This window comes from Salarias fasciatus, chromosome 10 (genome assembly GCF_902148845.1).
Source record: "Salarias fasciatus chromosome 10, fSalaFa1.1, whole genome shotgun sequence".
NCBI classification, from domain to species: domain Eukaryota; kingdom Metazoa; phylum Chordata; class Actinopteri; order Blenniiformes; family Blenniidae; genus Salarias; species Salarias fasciatus.
The window spans coordinates 16,509,696-16,527,394 of record NC_043754.1 but is presented as its reverse complement, the minus strand read 5'-3'; the positions used below and the strand labels follow the sequence as shown (position 1 = coordinate 16,527,394).

At 43.6% G+C, this 17,699-nt stretch overlaps 3 protein-coding genes across 6 annotated transcripts in view; 1 reads left to right on the top strand and 2 right to left on the bottom strand.

Annotated features, from left to right (window-relative positions):
* The first annotated feature begins 980 nt into the window (after window positions 1-980).
* On the top strand, window positions 981-7,664 carry smad9 (SMAD family member 9). Of its 2 annotated transcripts, XM_030100476.1 has the most exons (9): window positions 981-1,116; window positions 2,823-3,378; window positions 3,984-4,199; window positions 4,385-4,642; window positions 4,727-4,837; window positions 5,314-5,535; window positions 6,084-6,340; window positions 6,581-6,738; window positions 6,792-7,664. In XM_030100476.1, the coding sequence occupies exons 2-8, from the start codon at window positions 3,183-3,185 to the stop codon at window positions 6,722-6,724; spliced, it is 1,404 nt and encodes a 467-aa protein (XP_029956336.1). In that variant the 5' UTR covers window positions 981-1,116; window positions 2,823-3,182; the 3' UTR covers window positions 6,725-6,738; window positions 6,792-7,664. The 2 variants fall into 2 exon arrangements, with proteins under 2 accessions (XP_029956336.1, XP_029956335.1); XM_030100475.1 differs by having other exon boundaries at window positions 982-1,116; window positions 6,581-7,664.
* A 74-nt stretch (window positions 7,665-7,738) lies between these two features.
* rfxap (regulatory factor X-associated protein) lies at window positions 7,739-10,482 on the bottom strand. The gene is made up of 3 exons (XM_030100479.1): window positions 9,891-10,482; window positions 9,183-9,293; window positions 7,739-8,661 (listed from the first exon to the last, which is right to left on the bottom strand). Exons 1-3 carry the CDS (start codon window positions 10,317-10,319, stop codon window positions 8,557-8,559), a joined length of 645 nt encoding a protein of 214 aa, XP_029956339.1. The 5' UTR covers window positions 10,320-10,482; the 3' UTR covers window positions 7,739-8,556.
* A 3,799-nt stretch (window positions 10,483-14,281) lies between these two features.
* The window catches only part of dclk1a (doublecortin-like kinase 1a), a 40,266-nt gene continuing 36,848 nt past the window's right edge, over window positions 14,282-17,699 (bottom strand). For 2 of the 3 annotated variants that reach the window (XM_030100509.1, XM_030100510.1), the window contains 8 exons: window positions 17,164-17,310; window positions 16,864-16,997; window positions 16,692-16,769; window positions 16,454-16,550; window positions 16,268-16,348; window positions 16,074-16,187; window positions 15,825-15,898; window positions 14,282-14,590 (listed from right to left, as the gene is read on the bottom strand). In XM_030100509.1, coding sequence (XP_029956369.1) covers window positions 14,533-14,590; window positions 15,825-15,898; window positions 16,074-16,187; window positions 16,268-16,348; window positions 16,454-16,550; window positions 16,692-16,769; window positions 16,864-16,997; window positions 17,164-17,310 — 783 coding nt within the window. In that variant the 3' untranslated portion in view covers window positions 14,282-14,532. The remainder of the gene's footprint in view (window positions 14,591-15,824; window positions 15,899-16,073; window positions 16,188-16,267; window positions 16,349-16,453; window positions 16,551-16,691; window positions 16,770-16,863; window positions 16,998-17,163; window positions 17,311-17,699) is intronic. The other variant, XM_030100512.1, reaches the window with a different exon arrangement.

Genomic DNA, 17,699 nt, shown 5'->3' with positions numbered 1-17,699 from the left:
GACATTTTTTTGACAGGATGCCCAGAGCGGTCCCACTTCGTGTTGGGAGTATTGTTACATCCCGCAGCAGTTGCTGTAAACTGTGAAAATGTCAAACTTGTAGACTGACTGTCGCCGACCGGGCTTGCGTCATTAACTGGACCGGTCACGGCACTCCCAATAAAGGAGCGTATCCATCCGCAATACGAGAGACCTCTTCCCTCTGCCACTCTGCAAACGCAAAGGTGTGCTTTTATTCTTATTATTTTTATTTTTACATGGTGGAAGAATTGCATGAATCCACGGGGGGAAACACGCGCATTTGTAGAGGAAGACAACAGACGCGCCTCCAGTCAAATACGCTTATCAATACAGGTGCAGTGCGCGTGTGTTGGGAGAGTGAGGGGGGTGGATCAGGGAGGGAGGGGGCAGGTGGGACTGTTTTCCTCCTCGTTCTCCACGAGTCGGTGTGGAGATGCGAGGCTCAGGTGACACACACACACACACACACACACACACACACACACACACACACACACAGTCTGAAATCCCTGAAATCCTGGGAAAGTTCCAGCGGGGGGGAAGGCGGAGGGATCTCGCATGCAGGCGCTGCGGTTCCAGCCAGGCTGACGCCGCCGAGGCTGTGTTGAGGCAGTGTGGCGCTCGGACTGGGGCTGCTGGAGGAGTGGAGCCTCCGAGCGGCTCCAACCTGCGTCAAGAGCGCGCACGCGAGGCGCGCAGGAAGCGGGCGCGTCCGCGCCGCCGCAATAAAGACCCGGAGTCAGATAAAAACTGTTCGTCCGAGGAATGCAGCGGGAAATATCACAAACATGACACATGGAATAAAAACAGCAAATTAATATACAAGACGCTAAATTCAATAAACAGCTGAACTGTTCTTTATTTGACTGTTTATTTTTGGACTTGACTTTTGTTTTGAAAGGTACATCTATCTGAAATGTATTATGTTGTCTTGACTCTTGAGCACGCGCGCGCGCGCACACAGACACACACACACACACACACACCTCCAGCCTCAGTGTGTTTTCCTGACCCAGTGACTGCCACAGACGGCGGAGCCTGCACGCTGACACGGCTGTCTGCACTGCGCTTTTTTATCACAGCAGAGGAGCGAAAGTAAGTAAACAGCCGTTTTTTTTACGGAAAGTTTTCACAAAACGGGAACTTGTTATCAATTCCACGTGTTGTTGTTACAGGTTTGTGGTTCTAATTAATTTTAAATCGTGTTGTTTTTAGTATTCCTTCTCGCACGGTGTCCTTAAACTTTTAAGTTTCATCCGATATTTCATTGTTTGATATATTTATCTGTTTTATTGGAGAATAATTGAGTAAGTGATTGATTGATTCTTAATTGGACAGTAAAATATTTAAATTAGTAACGTCATCATTTTATTATTCAAGCAAGTTATAAATGTTTCTTTATGCTTGATTGGCTGAAGGTTTTTGTGGCATGCCACTAAAATGAATGAATGTGGATTTTGTTTACCTTATTTTTTTTCATCAAGGTGTGTGTGTGTGTGTGTGTGTGTGTGTGTGTGTGTGTGTGTGTGTGTGTGTGTGTGTGTGTGTGTGTGTGTACAGGTTAAAGAGCCGGATTTTGCCGCAGCGTTGGGACTAGTAGTAGAAGTAGTAAAAGGAAGCGGGCGTGTTTACTTTTTTGGGAAGGGGTGTCCTGGTGATAAAGCATTAGGTAATTAGCCTATCTGAGCCCTAGACTGGGCGACGCCAGGCTCCATAAAGCAGCAGAGGCAGACTGATGCCGCACTGAGCTTGTGCGCTTTCTGCTGTCATTGTAAACCTCCAGCTGTCTGTTTGTCTGCAGGGAAACTCAGTGCTGGTCACATTTTTACACCAACGAGCTGAGGTGTACAATACCTGGGGCCATGTTTTAGCACTGGAGGAGCCTCAAAGTCTAAGATTAGGAAGGAAAACAAAGACAAAAAAAAAACAAAAACTTGAATCTGCTCTTTCCATGCATGTGCAGGAGGATGTTTCAATCCACCTTCACGGATTTTATATTTTCTAACATTTGTTTTATTCTTTATAATTTGTGCATTTTAAAAAAATGCAGAAAATTGCAGAGAAGGCAAAGAAATGCTGTCATCTTTCGTCATGGAATGATTTGCAATGACAGTACAAAAATATGAAACCACAGCTAAAAACAGACATGAGTTCTAGAAATAGAACCCAAAAAGCAAACAAAACAACCTGTTCACTGCGTTGCCTGAAAACAGTAGAGCTCACTTCTATGCTTCATTGTTGGAATTGGTGTAATTTAGTGTGTAGATGGTCAAAAAGACACAAACACAGACAGAGCACTCTCTCTCCACTCTCTCTCTCTCTCTCTCTCTGTGTCTCTTGTCTACCTCCCTCCCTCCTTCTCCCCCTCCTGTCCTGTGATGTGTTCTGGCCAGACAGTATGGCTCCTGGGCGTCAGTGGCATGATCATAGAAACAGAGGCCAGAAAGGACATTCCTCATTGTTGGTGAATCCAGAAATGAGCCGGGCCATCTCAGCCTGCTTTTTTCTGAGCCACTCGTTTCGTTTTCTCCACAAAGAATAATAACATTGTTGTCCGGCACGTCTGGAGATCAGTTTAGTTTTCAATAGAAAGCAGTGGTGATGCAGCCTCCTTATCATGGAAGTCCTCCTCTAATTCCCTCTTCATTACACAGGGATAGATTTTGGTTATGCGGTGCTCAGTTTTTGATTTCCCTCTGTTTCCATCACTTCAGACCAGCTTATCACCTCAGGTCTTCTCTGGCTATGCGTCTGTCTTGGCTGAATTATCGCATAAAGCATTCTCTCACTTCTTTTGCCAGATGATTGAAACCCGACCTGGTTCTCTGGCTGTTTGAGGAATAACCTTCCCCGCAGGAAGCTTCCAATCCAGAGTTGCCGGATCCTTTCTGTGCCAAGCTCAGAGAAGAGGATTTAGAGTTTGCACTGCGCTGGCGCCGGCCCAACTTTTCCACCAGAGCTGCTCGGAAGTCACAGCGGAATACAAAAAGAAGCCGCCTGTGTTTACTCGGACTCATCACACTACCTCTTTCATCCGCACCGCTGTTTCTTCTGTGTCCTGGCTACTCATTATTTGCCTCCCCGCTCCCCTCCCCAAGGGAACTTTTATCCCTTTAACAGCACCCATCAGCTCATCTTGCCACCCACTTAGCCGTCTTATAATGAACTCCTCTGCGTCCATTACGTCCCTATTCTCCTTCACCAGCCCGGCAGTGAAGCGCCTGCTCGGCTGGAAACAAGGAGATGAGGAGGAGAAGTGGGCGGAAAAGGCCGTGGACTCTCTGGTGAAGAAACTGAAGAAGAAGAAGGGGGCAATGGAGGAGCTGGAGAGGGCGCTCAGCTGTCCGGGGCAGCCCAGTGAGTATCCAGACAGTGAAATTTAGTCTCCCGGTTTGCAGTAAGGAGGTCAGACCTCACACAAAGGAGCAAAACATGATCCTGGCAAAGAGAAAATATAGGAAAGAAACTGTAGAAAGGTGTCATTTTGCTCTCATTTTTAGCTGTTCTTTGCCTCAATGTAAATAATTTAAGAAGAAAAACAAGGTGCAGGTAGTCAGTTTATTAATCAAGTGTAAAGGTGAAAACCAGACCATGTCAAGTTAAAGCTCTTTCTCACCCGTGAAGACGCAGGAGTGTGGAAACAGTGTGTTCTTGTAAAAGTTATTAAAAACAAAAAAAAACAAAAAAACCCAACCAACACAATGTATCCTCTGAAAAGTCCTTCTCATTTGCAGTTTCCAATATAAAATCTGACAGCCTATTGGATAATATTAATCGAGAGTGACTTCAGCGATTATCAGCATGGCAAGATTTTCCACAATGAGATAATTTCTTGATCAGCACAGGCTGTACTGCATCACATGAACATGACTTTGTGGATCAGCGGTTTTGAATACACAGCTCAGTTTGTGCTTGTGAAGTTCCAGTGCTGAGCGCCGCTCTGCTTACTGTGAATCCTCCAGGTAAGTGCGTGACGATTCCCCGCTCGCTGGACGGCAGGCTGCAGGTGTCTCACAGGAAGGGCCTGCCTCACGTCATCTACTGCCGGGTGTGGCGCTGGCCCGACCTGCAGTCCCACCACGAGCTAAAGGCCCTCGAGTGCTGCGAGTTCCCCTTCGGGTCCAAGCAGAAGGACATCTGCGTCAATCCATACCATTACCGGCGCGTGGAGACTCCAGGTATACGCCGCAGAGCTTTGATTCTTTGATTGAATTCCTGATAAAGACATCTGAGCTCACAGTGATCCAAACTGAAAACCATTTGCGGTAATATGATCTTTTTACCAGGATCTGGCTTCTGCTCAGAGACTGTCTCTCTATCGGTTTGCTCTATTTGTTTTTTTTTTTTCCTCCGTTACTTTCAGTGCTGCCGCCCGTTCTGGTCCCTCGGCACAGCGAGTTTAACCCTCAGCACAGCTTGCTGGCGAAGTTCAGGAACGCCTCGCTGCACAACGAGCCTCTGATGCCCCAGAATGCCACCTACCCCGACTCCTTCCCCCCGCTGCCCTGCTCCTCCTTCTCCTCCTCATCCTCCTCATCTCTCGCCCAGTCTCCCACCTCGCAGAGTTACCCAAACTCCCCCAACAGCTCGGCAGACCCTGGCAGTCCATATCACATCACAGGTGGGAGACGCCGCATGCAGTTTCTCTTCATCAGTTAGCTTTTCCCATCCACTCTCATGTCTGATATGCGCCATGGTTTTCCAGCTGAGACTCCCCCGCCTCCGTACAGCGTGATGGAGACCAACCCTCCAGAGGATGTGAAGCCAAGCAACTCCACAGAAACCACAAAACTCACATTCTCTGTTCCAAACAGAGGTAACAGCCCCCGACTCTCGTTAATCCTTATCGTATTTGACAAGAAGGTCAAAATCTTTTTTTAAGGCGGTCTGTATGTCAGGATCTTCTGCCGCATATCAACACGAGCTTTTCACATTAAAAATAGACAAAACTGTCAAACAGGGAGGTCAACCGCATGCTTAGGTAATAACTTTGAGGAAAAAGCTCAAGTTTCAGACTGTGCAGAAAACTCGTTTCGAAACAGACTTTCTGCTTCAGACAGTTTACAAGATGTTGAGGTTAGTGTCAAATTACCAGCACTTGATGCTACGTGTTTAAAAACTGACCACTTTTGAGAAAGGGGCCTTCTTGAGGCTTACTAAAAAGCATATTATGCGTGTAGATTAAAATAAGGGGTTATTCCAACTTTTTTAATACAGTATTATAGATGTATAGTATTTTTATAATTTAGCATCGACGGCAGTCTTACCTGTGATTCAACCCTCTGTGTTCAGACCTGAGGCCCGTGTGTTACGAGGAGCCCGAGTACTGGTGCTCCATAGCTTACTACGAGCTCAACAACCGTGTGGGGGAGACGTTTCACGCCTCCTCCCGAAGCGTCTTGGTGGACGGCTTCACAGACCCGTCCAACAACAAGAACCGCTTCTGCCTCGGCCTGCTCTCCAACGTCAACCGCAACTCCACCATCGAGCACACGCGCCGGCACATCGGCAAAGGTAGGCTGGACAACTTCCACAGGCAGATATAGTTTAGAGGCAACAGTAAAAAAAAGAAAACCATAAAATACTAAAACCCAATTTAGTTCCTTCTTTTAGTATCCAACACTGTGAATCCCAATCATGTTTGTTGTTGTGGTAAAAGAGTCTACAAAGCCTGGCTTTGTTGGATGGATACAAGCATCTCTGTGGGTTACAATAAACTGTACGCAGGATTTGTGTGGTTTTGAGTGATTGGAGTGACACAAAGAATTGAGGGTAGTCAGTCCCCAGTTCACACACACAACTGACATCACTCAGGCATTCGGCATTTACAGGCATTGAAGCCTCGGTGGTTTTCCTCTGGCAGAGTATGAGAAACTGCAATTTCAGTGTGTTTACAAAAAAGTGATTGACTGAGTTGGCCGTGTCTGTGATTATGTCTTAGCTGTACATTTTATGTTCCTCTTTTTGCTGTGTTTTTATGCTATTTTGATATCTGGAAACCTCTGAAGTCTTGTCGAGCCATCACAGAAACAGCCCCACATCTCCTTCCCCTCCGTTCTCAGGGCTACACCTGTACTACGTCGGCGGCGAGGTGTACGCCGAGTGCCTGAGCGACAGCAGCATCTTCGTCCAGAGCCGTAACTGTAACTTCCAGCACGGCTTCCACGCCACCACCGTCTGCAAGATCCCGAGCGGCTGCAGCCTCAAGATCTTCAACAACCAGCTGTTTGCGCAGCTCCTCGCCCAGTCTGTTAACCACGGCTTCGAGGTCGTGTACGAGCTCACAAAGATGTGTACCATCCGCATGAGCTTCGTCAAGGTACCGAGCTTCCTTATAAAACCCAATATCTGGTGTCACACATCCGCTTTGCTTCTCTTTTTAAAGCGTCTTAGTGTAATTTAATATGCCGCGATGCCAGTGTTACAAATGCCATCAAGCATGTCAAATCCTACTGTATACAAAGTGGGATTACACCCGCTCGCTTAGCAGCTATTAATTTTAATAGTTCACCGAACCACCAACAAGCTGTTGAGATTTATGGCCGTGTCCGTTCCTCAGGGCTGGGGCGCCGAATACCACCGGCAGGACGTGACCAGCACCCCCTGCTGGATCGAGGTGCATCTGCACGGGCCCCTGCAGTGGCTGGACAAGGTGTTAACGCAGATGGGCTCCCCGCACAACCCCATCTCCTCGGTGTCCTAACGGGAGCGCACGCGCACACACACACTTTGCACTGTGTGTGTGTGTGTGTGCGCGCTGGCTCCCCCCACACAGGTAGTCGTAGATCCTGTACGTTTTTGATATATGCACTACTTCTGTCCCTCCCAGAGGCAATCACAGGTCCATCTTAAAAGATTGAATATCATTGAAAACTTCATCAAATAAAGACAGTTTTAAAGTTTTAGCTCGGTTCAAGAAAATCTTTTGAATGTATAATGTATACATGTATTTAAAAATAAGCTTAAAATACTTCATGCAAAATAAGTCTGAAATATATGTAAGTGTCGTGGTTAGCGCTCTCAAACTTTCCATCTCTAGTTTGAGGCGAGCTTGGGGCATTTCTTACTGGAGCTTGTACTTATTGTGTGTGTGTGTATGTGTGGGTTTGTTTCCTGGTACTAGTTTCCTTGAACAGTCTAAAAACATGCATTTGAGGTCAGCTGTTGTAAAATGTCCTGTGTGTGTGTGAGCGCTTGTGATTGTGCCTCTCTCTGTGTTTGGCCTGCGATGGACTGATGATCTGCCCCAGCAACTCCAAACTGGATGAAGCGGTGCAGAAGATGAAGTGATTTAGGTTTCATTTTGATTAAATGATGGGAAAATCAAAACTTTTATATGTTAATTTTTTTTTAGATGCGCCTGGAGAAGACAGAAGTAGGATTGCATTTCATTTATCTTCATTTACAAGCTCATGTAGTTCAACAGTCAAGTGTAACAAAGCATTTATCCTACTCCATTTCCATTGGACACATTAAATGCACAATACAAGAAAAAAATGGGATATATTTGTAGGTACTCAAAGAATTGTGTTTAAATGTTATCATCGTAGTATGTATTGTATTTCCATGTGTTGACCAATGTTTGAATTCTTGTATTGGTTGATTTTTACCGGTTGCATTAAAGTTTTTCTTTATCAATCTGATCCTTCAGGATTTGAATGTCTAAAAATGTTAGCCGTGTACTGTCCTAAAAAAATGCACCATAAAAAGTTTGAGAAATGCGAGTACCTTTATTTTAAATCTCGGTCACAGCAGTACACCTCAAACACAGGGACACCGTTCAATGACTTCTCTCCTCTGAACTATTTAACCAGCTGCTTTGAATAAACAGACATACAGTAGATATAAAAAGTCTTCTGTACTTGCTGAAATGCGAGGTTCTCATGATGTAAAAAAAGTAACAGCGAGACAAATAATTTCACAAACTTTTCCCCCCTTTAATGATTTACATCACGAAAACCTGGCATTTCAACAGCGGTGTGCAGACTCTTTATATCCACTGTATAAAATAATGTGTTAAAGACAAACTTTAAAAGCTCAGTTCGACTGCAAAGACAAAGTACACAAATGATTGTCACATGTAACCACACTTCCAGAAAAAAGTAAAAAAACCCAGTGGGGGGTATTCAATTCATAATGAAGAGAAAACAGGCTTAAATAACAATAAAACACAAAACTGACTAGAGGTAAATGAAGTATCTTTCTGAAGCAATAAAAATCCAATGGAGGTTATTTTGGGGATGAAACACATAAAATACATCATGACACACAATCTTAGAACAATCGAAAATCCAAAAAATTGATATTAAAAACTACAATTTAGTGCAATTATGATGTAAAATTTCATTATGTGAAAAAAAAACAAACACTTTAAAAAAATCTATCTCCAAACAGCACCAGGCATGACTTGACATGCTACTTTGAAAAATCCCAGCTTTAGTTCATTCCCACATCTTTAAAAACGGGTACAGCGTGCGCTCCATGCATCAGATGCTTCTTTCCTGTTTCTCAACACACACAACCGTGCGAAAAGCGTCAGCAGCCCTGAAACTGCTGCTGTGATTGGCTGCGGCTCTGCGCGGCCAGGAGCTGCTGCTGCTGCTGCAGGAAGCTGATCACCTCCGGACTCCGGAGCAACGACTGGAGGACGCAGACGTTCACGTCAGAGCAAATCACAAAAAAAAAAAACAGATCTGTCATGAGAAATTCTAAGATAATTATATGCTTGGTTAAAATTTCTTCATCCTAACCCTGTCTAGTTTGACAGTTTACAACTTTCTACTGATCGTGTGCCACGCATAATTGGGGGAGTTAAAAATAATTAGATATGCTGCTGTGCAGTGATTTACAAAGTGTATGGCAAAAAAAAAAGCCTTCGAAAAAAAAGATTTTTTTTACTTTTTCATTAGATAAGCAACTGCTTAGATCCTGACGCTTTGAAAGCAAAGAGTGGTCACACCAAACATTGCTTTGTCTACATCCAATTCAATGATCAATTTGTATTACTGGTTGAAATGTAACCATTCTTGAAAACTTTTACACAATGCTGTATACTCTGCTCTTGGAAAATGATATCCTGAGAATACACTGAAAGAAAATTAAGTGCAAATTTGAAGCAAATATCTAGAACACAGCTAGGTTTATCCTATCTTCAGACTTACCAGTCTTTTTTGGTTGAGGACCTGCTCTATCAAGGACGGTCTGGCTGGACGGTCGCCCATGGCCCCCAGGCGCTGTTTGTTCACCGACACAGGTCGCTCCTCTGAGTTTTCCTGGTTTAAGCAATGAGAAAAGAGATTACAACCAAGCCATTAAATTAATGATTGTGATTTACATAGTGGATCAGGCAGCAAGGGGAAAAGAGGAGGTGATGTTTGAAGCAGGTCATGTGACCATGTTGGATTGACATTAACCTCTGATAAAGTATTCACTGTAATGTTTGTGAATAGAAATTTTAACAAGGTTTTCAAAATCAGATTACACCAACTATAAAATCAAATCTCTTGTAAAACCTCACAAAAATCACACATTTCCCCAATCTAAATCATGAAGTTGTTTTAAAATGGACTTAGCCCTTACAAATACTGACTTTAGTGTAGGACTGTCCAACATAACAATGTGTCATTTACAACACAAAATATTACTGGACAATTCACAGCATAACTTTAAAATACTTTCTTGTGTGCAATATTTATATTGAAAAACATTTTTTTAACATTGTTGTTTTATTTCTAAGGTAAAAACTTCAATCAGGTGGATGAATGGATATGTTATAGAGAAAAAATACCACAAAATAACACACATATTTATCAGCACTACTGATTCTCAGATATTTCAGCATGTCTTTCAGTTGCCCAGCTTTCTCTTACGTCTACTTTTCCGCTGGACATGGCCTGGTCGCTCTTCTTCTTCTTGTACTTGTCCTTGTACATCTTGTTGCGGTGCTTCTTGCACATCCAGGGCTTCCTCTGCTTGGCCACCTGCGTGGTGGTCTGCGTGCAGCCCTCGTAGATGCACTGCTTGGGGGCGTTGTCGCCCTCCGACGCCTCCTCGTCGTTGGGCTCCTCCGGGCTGGCGGCGCCGTCCCTCGGGTCGGAGGCGTCCACCACGTCGCTCTCCTCGTCCGCGTCGTCCATGTCGTAGGAGGACGCGTTGTTGTCCGGCTCGTGCGGCGTGGTCACGTTCCTGCTGTCCACCACGCCGCTTTTACTCACGTAGTAGCGCTGCCCGTCCTTGGTGAGCAGCAGAGTGGAGTCTTTGTCCTTACTGGCCGAGGCCGGAGCGTCCTCCTCGCTCATGACTGCGCCGGCACCTTCCGTAAGTGCGATTTACCGCTGCGGTTTAATGTGTACAGCGTCCATCTACTTTATGGAGGCGACTCCTCGTCAGTAAATCATAATTTTAGAAGCGAAACAGGCAGTTTCTTGTCAGAGTCTTACACTTACTTGCATCAGCCTCCATTGACGAGCAGGTTCTTCTTCGCCGCTCCAAAACACGTTCCTGCTTCGCTCATTCGCGCACCAGAGCGACTCCTGGTGGCGAAAAGGAAGAACTGTACGACTCAGAGATTTCCAGCCCTTTGGCTAAAAACAAACTTATTAGTCTTCATATTTCATCCATCTGTGTTCTATACCACTTTTTCCCGTGAGAATGAAATCCCAAACTTGAGGTTAAAACACACACACACACAAAGAAAACATTCATAAATTGTCAAACTTATATTGATGTGAGTATTTGTAAGTATTTTTTTTTCAATATTTTCCTTGAGCATGACAAATATAGTCCCTGAAATACTCACAAGAAAACATGGAGTGACAGGGTAGCTGTGCCTCGACCTTTTTTAAGAATTTTGTAAGACTCATATTAGAACATACTAATTCTCAGTTTATGCATTTAATATAGTGAGTTTGTTAGATATGTATTGTTGCATTTTGTTCTTCTTTACAAAAGGAAAAGAGCTGGCCATCTTTGCGGTCGTGGGAGGATACACACTGCTAGCAGCAGCTTCTGTCAGAAGACTAAAATAACTGAACCCCTTTTCAAGAATATTTGACATTCACAGAATTTTAAACAGCAGAAAGTTTAGAGAGACAGGCACTTTAACAGAGAAAGGGCTATACTTTAGAGCAACTGTACTTAGCATATTCCCATCCCAGCAGGTAAAAATAGAAAAAATCCAGGAGTGCAGCTGGCAAAATGAGCCAGAGTAAGCTTTCAGAGAACCAGGTGACATGGATCCATCAAGGTCCAACACTCAGGGACGAGTTTCCCATCTGTCATTAAACCGTTTAGTTTTCCAACAGAAACATAAGTATATTGTCTTCTTCTTTTTTTAGCTGTGAATTTTTAATGTGAGTTTAAACAGTCACCATTATATGTTGTAAAGTATGTTTGAAAAAGAAGAGTGTAAAACAGACAACAATCGTACAATTAAACTATTTAGACAAAAACAATGTTCAAAATCTTGTCATCCCTTTTGATACATCATTTACATCACTGAGTCATGAAAATACAGAAAACCACTCTTAATCTGACATACTAAATATATTGAGTGTATGTGGAAGCATGATATCATGATTTTTCATATTTTCAAAAGAAATAGATGAAAAAAAAAATAAATAAAATAGAGATATTGCTATTTGTTTATGGCTTGATGATCCATTCATTATCAAAATCCTTCCACCATTCCCCGGATAAATTATGTTCCTGTCTTTCATTTCTTATTGGTAGCTTTAAAGAAACAGGGATTCTGGTGGAAGTTACCAAATATGGTGGGGTGCCCGATAAAAGGTTAAAGCTATACAGATAATAAAGTCATTTCTCTCTATTTTCATATTTTCATTCTATCATCCCACGCATGCATTGCACTTCTCCTGCCGAGTGGGGAAAAAAAAAAAAACCCAACAAATTCCATCCCACGACCTGGAATTTATAACAACTTACTGAGCACCCCTTTAGTCAAGTGTCAGTCAGCAGTGAACAATAGTAAAATAAAGTCTTGATAGTTATGTGAATATATTCAATGGGGAAAATTGCAAAATGACCATAAAAGACCGAATATGTAGGTTGATCACCTTAAGATATTTAAACAGTTAAAAGACAAGAAAAGACAACAACAGTTTTTTGGAACATATTTTAATTATTACTATTGTTATTGAGAGACAATTGTTGAACAGAGGTACAGGAATCGGTATTGCGACGGACTGTAATACGGCGGTGCAGCTGTGAGAGCACTTTGGTAAACCACATGTGCGCGTGTGCTGGAGACAGCTGGATTTCAACAGCACACCAAGTTCATACTGATCCGGTCAATATGACGGCACACTACTGGATGCGGCGTTGACAAGAAATACAAAAACTGAGACAAGTAATGATGACTGCAGGGGAGATCATCTGCAAAAAATAAAACAAAACAAAAAAAGAATAACCTGGACACTGCACTGCTTTTCTTTCACTCTTGTCTCACAGCAGCTACTGGAAGTCACATTTATACACACACTTTTGCAGAAAAAGTGACATCGCTCTGCATTTAACAATAAGCAAAGATAATGACCGCCTCTAGTTCTTTTTTTTTTTAATACTTAATCCTTGAAACATCAGGTCAAATAAGCTGTTGTATTTCATTACCGCTCTGTATTTTTATTTTTTACTGATCCACTTGACTGATGTTTACTTTTTCTCCTTTTTTTAAACAATTCTCCTCAGTGTATCACTAGTAAAGAAATATACTGTATTGTGAACTATCAAAATAAATAAAATTGTTATTTACATAACATATAAACAATACTTCATCACTATCAACTGTTTTTTTCTCCTTTTTTTTGTTATAAGAATAGGCTACTGTATGTGTGTCATGCTTTCATCTGAAGGAATGAAGCCATGAATGAGGTTGTACAGAGCTGAAATAAGTCCTCCTCCATCTTTATTTATCTGTACCGCTTTGCACGAGTGCTGCTGGTTCTCTGGCATCAGTAGAGGTTCTCCATCCTGTTCGACTGCACACACGCTGCAGTACCTTTTGTGCAAATAGGCAGCCCTCAGAAAACTGTTAAACCGTATATAAGCTGATCACTGAAAAAACACCGCATCTCCACGTCCGTATCTGTTAGACACTTTGGCTGCAACTGTAAAAACTTTCCTTTTCTGCTGGAATACGTCGATGAAATATGTTATTTCTGTTGATAAGAATGTAAACAAGGCTTCCTATGTGTTACATGAGAGTCATATTATCCAGGATTATCATGTGAAGTCATTGTGGGATGATTATGAATTTGAGGTTCAGATGCTAATTTTGCTACACAAGCACCCGAATTGCTGCTGAAGTTTGTGTATCGAGATGTCATCGTGAACCAAACAGTTGACACAATTACAAGGAGCAATCGAAACGCACCATTGTTGTCGTAATAGCAGTCTGTGTAAAATGTAAACTGGAATACCGCGATCCAACGTCACGCAAAGGCAATGCCGATACTGTGTGGAGCACAGAAATATAGCACACAAGTTCTTGATCCTTTTCAGTGAACACTGCTTTTAAAACACAATTTGCAAGAAAAAATTTCTTTGACTACACCCTTTAGCTGTCACTTTCCAACATTACACTGTCATTAATTCTACCATGGCCTACCTAACCGTCCCTGAAGTCTACTTAAACACACATTTTCCTTTCTTCAAGCTTCTAGGACAAAGTCAACAAAAACCTATCCTTCTTGAAAAAGAGAAATACATATCTTCTTTTTTTAAAAAAATGTAGTGAATAAAGAATGAGTAAATAAGGTTCAATAAAACATGAACGTTGGTCCATATTCTCATATTGCCTTGTGGAGCCGTCCCACCATTAGGAAGTTTCCCCGCTGAGCCCGGATCATCACTGAAAGGCGAACAGAACGGCCGCCTCTTCTCGCTCCTTGAGCTCCGGAACATGTGCTCCGATGAGAGAACGTCAAAGCAAATAAAGTCTTTCCCCTCACTCCTCCTTTTCTCTCTGCTTCATGATCCCTGTTTCATGTTGCCTCATCAGTCCTTCTCCCAACCTCTCTCTCTTTGTTTGTTCTTTTTCTTTTTTCTTTTTTTTTTAACCCCTTGATTGATCTCTTCTCATAATTTAAAAAGATGGATTCAGGAAAGAAAATGTCTCTTTTTTTTTTTTTGTTTCTTTGTTTTCCTCCCTCGGTTTTTCACGGTTGTCTCCTCCTCCTCCTCTTCCTCCTCCTCCTCCTCCTCCTCCAGACAGAGGGAGGGGTTGGAGGATGAAGATGCACCCTCTCTGCACGCCTCCGTCTCCTCTCTAGAAGGGCGAGTTGGGGGAGCAGACGGTGCTGGCGGAGCTGATGGAGACATCGTCAGAGTCAGATGGGGGGCTGGGGTCAGAGAAAGAGTCGGGGGGAAGAGAGGAAGGGGCAGTGGGCAGGCCGGGGAGGCAACTGGGAGGCTCCGCCCCAAGTCTGTTTGTTGTTGTTGTTGTTGTTGTTGTTGTTGTTGCTGAATTCACAGTCGGCATCGTTTGCAAAGGCCTCACATCCGGGTGGCGTCCTCGTCTGAGAACCTGCCCCGCCTTATCAAGAGAGGTGGCCTGGAAGCACAAGAGAAGGCCGAAGGTCACATCTACGGACACTAAAACCAAGATGACAAACTATGGAGGGGCGAAAGAGCTCGTTCAGGAAGTGAACAATCGCATGCGGAATCAACAGACACCAAGCAAAACAAGCTGTTGTGTCTCATTCAGTCTGGAGGGGATCCAGCTCAGCTGGCAGGACCACTGCTTCTTTAAACTGTCTAAAACATTTCAAGATAAGGAAAATATTAGATTTAAAATACTAGAAAACCTCAGATAAAATTCTGTAAAGCAGTTTTCAGAATTCCTATCTGAATCTATAAATCTATTGATATTAACGATCAGAATAGATGATGGGGGTTAATGCATTATCTCTTATTATTGCTAAATTGGCACCACTGTCTGAAGGACTTACTGGCATTAACAATGTGGAATACATTTTAATAAAGTTGCTCTGTTTCTTCCATTCTTACTGAGCATTTCTGGACATTTGAAGAAGTTGCTACTTTACTCAGTTTCAAAGTCAGATTTTTTTTTTTTTCTTACCCTTTCAAATTTAGCAGAGTGGTTTCAGTGGCCGTAACAGAGATTTATTACTGATATAAGCTGGCTTCCCTCACTGTTGCAAGCATAAAAGCCAGTATCCCTCATAAAGCAGTGAGTGATGTTACACAACAGGATGAATAGGAAGGGCCGGTATGAGAGGAGGCAGCCAAGAGGGGAACGTTACATCACACACAGCAAACAAATAAAACAAAGTAACACAGATATTTAATGCAACAGGCGGGACAAAAGGATTAGTTCGTTTTCCAGGCAGCATTCACAACAAAACTGCAGACAAAAAAAAAATGTGAGTTACTCAGCGGGCACGGCAAACGCAATTTGATCGCATTTGTAAGGGAATTTTGCACAACGTCCAAATGAAATTTGGGAGAATTAGTGGCAACGAATTGCACATAATTACTTCCACGCAGATGAAACAACACTGAAGACAAACATTTCGCCATAAACAACAATAAAGCAGGTGGAAAATCTGTTGTTTGCGATGAGTGAGGGATAAAAGGGAAGGAGCCGAAAAGCCAAGCGGGGACAGCATGGAGCCGTCAAAGCAGCGCAGCGGCAGCCAGTCAGCGGGGCGGCACGCACACAGGGGCGAGAACATCAATTTCAGAGCGCCTATTTTTGTTTGTTTTGATTTCTCGCCGGTTTGTGTACGTCTACCCGATCGCGTCTCCATGGTAACCGGGCGTACCTTATCCAGTACATGGCCGGGTGCTGGTAGAAATCCAACGACCCAGATCGCTGCATAGAAAAGCTGTCATCCAGCTGAACACAAAGAGAAACCGGCACAATCAATCTAAACAGCAGTTCATTCGAGAACAGGAGCAGCACAACACGCAAAACTTCTCTGAGAGAGTCTGTGAGACCCCCGAACACAGCTGCTGGCCTCAGAATAAACCATTAGATCATCCTGTCGGCGGCGTACTGAAGGATAACTTACAGAGATGACTGACACTCCTGCGTCGGTGTCGTTGGCCTTCGAACTGGTGTTGAAGTGCTTCTTTATCTTTCCTGCTACTGACAGCTGGTGGTCGTTCTCACATAGACCTTCATCCTGCGTCACGAGAAAGAGGAAGTGAATGAGCCCTGTGCATGCTGGGAGTGCAACATTAGGTTCAAAGACAGCAGACTTACAGTGACCCAGGGGTGTTCCAGCACCTGGAGAGCCGTGTATCTCTGATCCACCTCTACCTCCAGCATGGATCGGATCAGCTCCTGCAGCCACAAATACACAATCATGAGTTTTTAAAGTAACTCCTAACAATAACTGCTCACGATACACACAAACTGGCGATCAATGCAGAAGGATCAGATATCAACCTTGGCTGTCTCTGAGACGTTGTCCCAGTAGGGGAGAGGAAACTCTAGCTGTCCCATGAGGATCTGATCAAACAGCACTTCTTGATCGTCACTGCTCCTGAAAACAAAAGCATGTTTTCACTGAAACACAGTTCACAAAAACCAGCATGCAATACAGCTACAAAACATCGGAGGGACCCAAACACAACTCCTAGATGGATCAAGAGAAACAAGGATTTCACTTTGGAGAAAGGCTTACCCTCGGAAGGGTGGGAAACCGCACAGCAGGATGTAAGTGATGACTCCCGCTGCCCAGATGTCCACCTTAAGGCCATACCTGCACCGAACGGCAAACGGAGAGGAAAAGACTTAGATGAAAGCAGCGCTGGAAAATCCGAGGCAGCGCAACGCCGTGTGAGTGCGGCTCTTACCCTGTCTCTGCGATGATTTCAGGTGCTACATATGTTGGGGTACCACAGACAGTGTAGAGGGGTCCGTCCACCACCGTCGCCAAGCCAAAGTCTCCCAGTTTCAAGCTCTTGCTTCCATCTGCATGTTCATACACCTGAACACACAGGGAAAGAAACAAACTAAACTTAGACAAATGATTTCAAAATAATTTAAGACATTACTATCACCAATTTGCTTAGACTGGAGCCACTGGAAGGGTTAGATTTTCTTTAAAATTGAACAAGAAAAGAGAGAGAGGAGGTAACACTGTGTGAACTCACCAGCAGGTTTTCTGGTTTGATGTCTCTGTGCACAATGTTGAGGCTGTGGAGGTATTTGATGGCGTTTGCCAGATTGTAGAGCATGCCGCTGGCGTCTCTCTCCGTGTATCTGTTGGCCGACGTGATGGCATCGAACAGATCTCCCCCCTGTGGACAAGTCACGGTAGACGGGCGGGCTGTCAGCGCGAGGGAACAATGTCGCGGGAGATGGTCCGCCGTGTTCACACAAACAGATCCCGACACGTTCGCTTCACAGTCGCTCGTCTTTTGTGCTGAAGATCTTTCTGGCTGAAAAAGTTCATTTGGCAGCTGAGGCTTTTTGTTTTGTCAGCTCAGCTGCTGGAGGGATAAACTGTGTCCTCGTTCCTTACGTTGGCTAAAAAAAAAAATAAAAAAATCACCTGCCCTCTTGTCTTTAATATTTCCCTTTCATTTAAAAATGTTCACTTAATTCAGCCTCGTGTATATTCTCTCAGGCCTTTTTTCAGTTTTGCATATTTTTCAATCCGCCTGAGTCTCACCCTCCTCTCACCTCT